The 6,000-nt window shown below is 41.5% G+C and overlaps 1 protein-coding gene across 1 annotated transcript in view; it reads right to left on the bottom strand.

The window, feature by feature from the left end:
• Nucleotides 1-432: 432 nt before the first annotated feature.
• The window catches only part of LOC107700477 (D-glucuronyl C5-epimerase-like), a 67,257-nt gene continuing 61,689 nt past the window's right edge, over nt 433-6,000 (bottom strand). Inside the window, exon 5 of the mRNA XM_016502137.1 lies at nt 433-4,323. Within this exon, the coding sequence (XP_016357623.1) occupies nt 3,299-4,323 (1,025 nt within the window). The 3' untranslated portion in view covers nt 433-3,298. The remainder of the gene's footprint in view (nt 4,324-6,000) is intronic.

Here is a 6,000-nt window from a genome sequence, read left to right as displayed (position 1 = left end):
TCTACCAGTGTTATGAGCTCAGCTAATGCTGGCTAAAATAACATGCAGAACTGAGAGAGGCAGAGACAGGACAGAAGAATGAGAACAGAGTTTAATGTGCCGAATCAGACCCCAGGCTGCAGCTAGTAATTAAACCGCAGTGTCCATATGTGTGACTGAGATAGAGAGAAATGTCGCGGGGATTGTAGTGAACAGGGACTTTTGCAGGGGGATGCAGCAGGCACCTCAAGCAGTGTTCAACACTGCTCATTTCTGCTCAGCTAGTGAGGAAGTATAAAAGTGACCGGATAGGACTTAACAAATGAATCAAAAATGAATCAAAATCTAAATAAATGAGGAAAATCTAGTCAATATGCATATGAAAGTCAAATATGCTGCTTTATTAAAAGGAACACAGTGGACACATTTTTATGTATAAAACGAAATGCCTTTATTTATACAATAAAAAAAATTAAAAAAATTTAAAAGCACAAAGAATTTAATAAACATTTGTCCTGCATAAAAATGATCGCACATTGTGCTTCCTTTGCAAAGTCTGTACAACCTCTGGGTGTGCAGCTGTTGTGATTCAGTTCAATCATTTATTGCATACACATGAATCACACCTCGCATGTCAATTTATAAATCAAGAATGAAATAAAACAGAAAAAAGAAGAGGGAAAAAGGTAAACCTGTTCTACTCTTTTCTATAGTTTTACAATTCTAAACTGCAGCAGCTTGCAGAGGAAGGCTTTGCACAAAGTCCAGACTGGAAACATTTTTAGAGAGAGAGAGAGAGAATAAATTAATTAAAGAAACTATAGTTGTGCTTTAACATTGCTTACTCCAAGGAGTTCTCAAATGCAACCAACATTTGGTCAACTCAACTCAAAAAGGAGGCTGCTTTGAAACAAGGCTTTCAAGAACAGACATGCTGTTCCAAATCTCGCTTTTCCCCTTTGAAATATGTAGCACTGAGCGTTAGCTCTACTTCAAGATTTGCACACATCCCCATAGATAGCAGTGATTAATAATATTCCCTGTTCCCTTCTATACCCACTCCATTTTGTACAAATCTAGACTGAAGGTGAAAAAAAAAAGTATCAAAAGGCATTTCTTCGCAAGAGGAAGGCATGTAACTACCACCTCAAAGTGTTCCTTTAATCCCATCACCTTTCCAAACTAAAAAAAGACAAATGCTCCATGGTCTTCCATACAGCATAATGCAAAAACTAATGCTTTAAAGACTTTGGTACAGTATAAATGAAATGTAGCTCTCTGCCTCACTCATGGTAACATCTTTTCCCCTTTAAATATACCTCTGTCTGTCCTTTAAGCGACAAGTATGAAATGTGCATAGTATTATATGTGAGATCTGTGTCGGCGAGACTACAAGCAACCTGATTTTCACGGGAAAACATGATTTTTAAACCAAAAAAGGTCAACACAAAAGCTACGTCTCAGGACTAAAGCACCCATAGTCTCAAAACGCTATCTCTGCCAAACAAATCAGAAGCTTTCATATCAAACATTCAGAAATGCCACATTTTTTCTTCTCTGACATTTATTTTCTGAAAATCTGAAGCCAGAAGCCAAAAGCCCACGCAGGAATGCGAACATCTGTTTGAAATGGTTCAGAACAGCAGGATGCCAGATAATGGGATAACATCTCGGCATCTTAGCAGCTGTGGTTAGGTGAGATTAAGATCGACAGGATTCAGCCAGGTGGAGCTTTTACTGCTGAGGACAAGCTGATCGCTCTGAGAAACATCAAGAAGTGACATGGCCAAAACTCTTTTGAACTCCATCTGCAGTCTCAGAAACTTGGCTGCACTAGTCATAAGGCTGCTGAAATGTTTTTGGTGATGTGAGGAGATGCTTTAGGATTAAAAAAAAAAAAAAAAAAAAGACCAGAACCTGATGCTATAGTATACTCTATACTTTAATGAGGAAGTACTGATCATTAGTATATTTTTAATACATGAAACAGCATTGTTTGCTTGCCTGAGATGCAAGTTATTCAACTGAATGTGAAAGAAACATTCTCATTCTTTTGCTCCACATTACGGCAATTGTGTTTCTGACATTCAAAACAAAAAAAGGGGAGATGTTACTTATAAAAATAATATCAAGAGAAATAATACAGCTGTCCAAAAGTAAATTGTATAACAATCACCTGATAAAAAAGAAAAAAAAAAAGAGAGAAATTTGAGGAAATGGGTACAGCTACAATAAACAAAACCTGAAAATTCCCTTATAAATTATTTACTGCCATTAAGGATAAGAGAGAGAGAAAAAAAACTGGATGTCAAAAATCAGTCATAATTCATCACATGGTTGTATAAACGCATCTTCACCACACACACATGCCACACAAGTAAAGTGCATGACCAGTCTACATGTAGCACAATTTTAACTGAGGTTTGACGTCTTACAGGGATGAACACCAGCTACACGACCATTCAGTGTCCCTCAGATTTCTCAAAAAGCAGCCTCTATGTTTGTTAGTCCAGGACAGTGGTGTCTTAATAACTACAGCAATGTTTCCCGAAATCTGTTGTAAACAGGAAGTGACCTACGACCACCTCTCTAAAGCTTTAAGTGCATTATGGGCAGGACTGGGCCGCATTCGTGACAGCTCAATCTGATTGTAGCGAGGGTCTGACAGAGCAAAGGATCATGAAATGCAGACCGAAGGCTAGACAGTGGGTTGAACAAAAGGCGTTGTGTTTCCTTCCAATGTCAAGCCGACCGAGTAAACCTTCAGTGCTCTGTGAAATATAACAATGCTACACTTGAGGACATTTCAGCATTTTTATCCATAGCTTATATGCATTTTTTGCAATGTTCTGCTCACAGGCTATGAACTTAAATAACTATTGCAGCTAAAGGTTGTTCTCTACGATTTATTTCTCGACAATTTTGCCTGTCTGATGACTAATTATTTTCTGAGCTTGACTTTGGAAGAAGATTCTGAAAGCTCTACTTTTCCTCATCTTGACTGAAGTGAGCCCAAACGTGGCAAATCTCAGCAGACGCGTTTCTCACTCAAACCTGCAGATCCGAGGCTTTGAATTTTAAATACATAAGCCCTCCCTCTTCCTTATCCAGACACATGCTGCAAGCAGCTGCATTTGTACCTAATTAAAACCTCAGCACAGACACAAGAAGCACTGCAATTACTGTCTCAAACTGAAAAGTCAGAGGTCTACCGAAGTGTTCAGCCATCTTTTTCTCCTCGCTAGACACTGTGGCCCTCATGGTGGCAGTCGGGAAGAGGATGTGAGGGCATGAAGAGATCGTAGAGGTGTACTCCGCTTTAGTTGTGCTTGGCCCTCCCTCCTTTCAGGTAGTTTTTCCAGCGCTTGACGAAATCCCTGAATATGGGTGAGTTGTCGATAGTACCCAGTAGCTGCAGCTGGTTGATGTGCGTTGTATGGTAGTCCCAACGAGCCAGATTGGGCGCCATGCCCAGCATAAAGTGGCGCAGGTCATAGATGGTGCCCGACCCCGTATCGTACAAGGGCAGCATAACTTTCAAGGACTCCATCCCCTTGCTGTACAGCTGACCTGCGTCCCGACCGAGCTTCTCACCTGCGGTTTGCGCCAGGTCATACAGGCCTATGAGGGAATAGATGAACCCGTTGAGAACGAAGGAGCTAGGGATTGTGGGGTACTCCTCATACCAGTCATATTTGTTCATGAACACAGCTTTGACGCCATGCTGCTCCGCTGGCAGTTTGAAAGGTCCGGTGGCACGCAAGGCAGCCTTTAGGTACGTATCATCTTTTGTCATCAGATAGGCACGCACTAGAGTGGACATGGCCTGCCCCTGTGCCATGGCCGAATACCAACCTGGCTCCAGAGCACGGAAACCGTCCCCGAGTTTACGAGTCACCATGATTGGCCAACCACCGCGCTCGTCCTGGTTGCGCACCAACCAGTCGCTGGCGGCGAAAAAAGCCGCCATATGCAAAGTGGTGGAGATCGTGATATTGTCTATCATCCCGTGGCCGTGCACCACTAACTTTACGGCACGTCGTGGCATGGTCTTGGTGGCTTTGACCGCTTTGGTGTTGGAGAGGCCAATGCCTTTGCGGAGGTCAGTGAGAAGGTCACGGGTGACCGTGGTCCATGCAGTCCGAGGGCCGATCCCATAGGTGATGTCACGCTCCTTAAAAGAAATGAGCTGGGGGGTGGTGACGTAGTGGATAACAAAAGGAGGACCTTTCTCTGTGGTCTCCAAGATGACAGAGACACTACCATTAGATGTAAACTTCAGGTCAAAAGAGATGATGAAATCTTTAGAGTTGCCAAGAGGAAGAGAGACGCCCTCTGAGTTTTCTAGAAACAAAGAACAGAAACAAAAAATGTTACAACAGGTTCAACAGGATGTCTGTTGCATCCACAGCAAAATTTTGGCTTTGGAACAATAACAAGCTCATGGTACTGATACTAAATTAATGCCAAAAGCAACAAATAAACAACCTTACATGACTACTAAAATGAATTGACTATAGCCGGGTTTCCATCCAAAGTTGTGAATTTAACTTATGCGCAAAATTGGAATATCGCATAAAACATTTGCGAACAAGCACTGTTTCCATCCAACGAGTCAGAGAGAACAAAATTGTCACTTCCTGATAAACTGGCACTAAATATCACTAAGAAAAGTAAGAGAAACCACTGAATATAATAATTCTCAAATATAATAAATTGCTTGCGCTTTGAGTGAGCAGACGAAACACAATAAATGCAGTCTTGCTTTCGGAGGTGAATGTCAGCTGTTTGGGAACATAGTCGTGATAGACCGTTCTGGGAGGCAGTTATACAGAAATACTTTGACGACAGACTTTGCTCGGGCACTTCAGAATGACAATGACAACATTTCAGATGCTGTGCAACAAAATCGGTCCACTGGTTAGTCAGGTTATGCTGTCCCATAGCGCGAAGTCACATGACTTTTTTGAACGCTCATGCGGGATTTATTCGCAAATACGCATTTACATCTCCCATTATTCGCATTAACCCTTTTTCGCACAAGTCAAAAACCACCTCAATCGAGCGTAAAAACTTTTTTGCGAATTAAAGGGTTAGTTCACCCAAAAACTTAAATTAGGCTGTGTTTTACTCACCCCAGAGGCATCCTAGGTGTATATGACTTTCTTCTTTCAGACAAATCCAGTCGGAGTTATATTAAAAATTGTCCTGGCTATTCCAAGCTCTATCATTGCAGTCAGCGGGTGTTGCAGTGCTTCAGTCCAAAAGAAGTTAAATAAAAAGCACCCATCCATAAAAAAAAAGTGTCACACGGATCCAGGGGGTGAACAAAGGCCTCCTGTAGCGAATCGATGCGTTTTTGAAAGAAAAACATCCATATCCAAAACGTAATAATCACTTGAATCTAGCTTGCGCTCACTGTTGTAAACAGAAGCAGTTCCAGGCGGATGACATATGAGGTCAGCGCAAGAAGAAAGTCATATACACCTAGTAGGATGCCTCTGGGGTGAGTAAAACAGCCTAATTTTAATTTTTGGGTGAACTAACTCAATAGGCATTTCAACCAATTTCAGACCAAATCAAACGCAGCATCAGAAAGCTACATTAACTTACATCGTGTCTACAACAGACGCGAGCGGCGCGGCGCAACGCAACGCAATAAAATACAATAGAACTCGTAATAATCAGTGATGCTGTTTTGGATACGGCGCGACACAACAAATCCCGTTCTATTTATAACGTACTGACACAACGTTCAAATGATTTGCAAAAATAATATTCAAACTCACATTAGACATTTTTAACATTGAATAAAGCACATAATCATTACCTGAGATTATCACTGTCATATTTTGTATGTTGTTCCTGCTGCGACATCGCAGAAAATAAAAACCGTTCCTAAAATAGAATCCCATGTCGCTTATTGTCACGTGTCGCTGTCACGGGTGGTTAGGACAAAAACTACAAGGAGGAAAGGATACTTTTTATCGCGTCGTGTCTGGTTGGGACAAACGGTGTTTA

The sequence above is a fragment of the Sinocyclocheilus anshuiensis genome, unplaced genomic scaffold, assembly GCF_001515605.1.
Source record: "Sinocyclocheilus anshuiensis isolate Anshui unplaced genomic scaffold, SAMN03320099.WGS_v1.1 scaffold154, whole genome shotgun sequence".
Taxonomy (NCBI): Eukaryota; Metazoa; Chordata; class Actinopteri; order Cypriniformes; family Cyprinidae; genus Sinocyclocheilus; species Sinocyclocheilus anshuiensis.
Note: the sequence above shows the minus strand (reverse complement) of the source record. Positions and strands in the feature narration are given on the sequence as shown.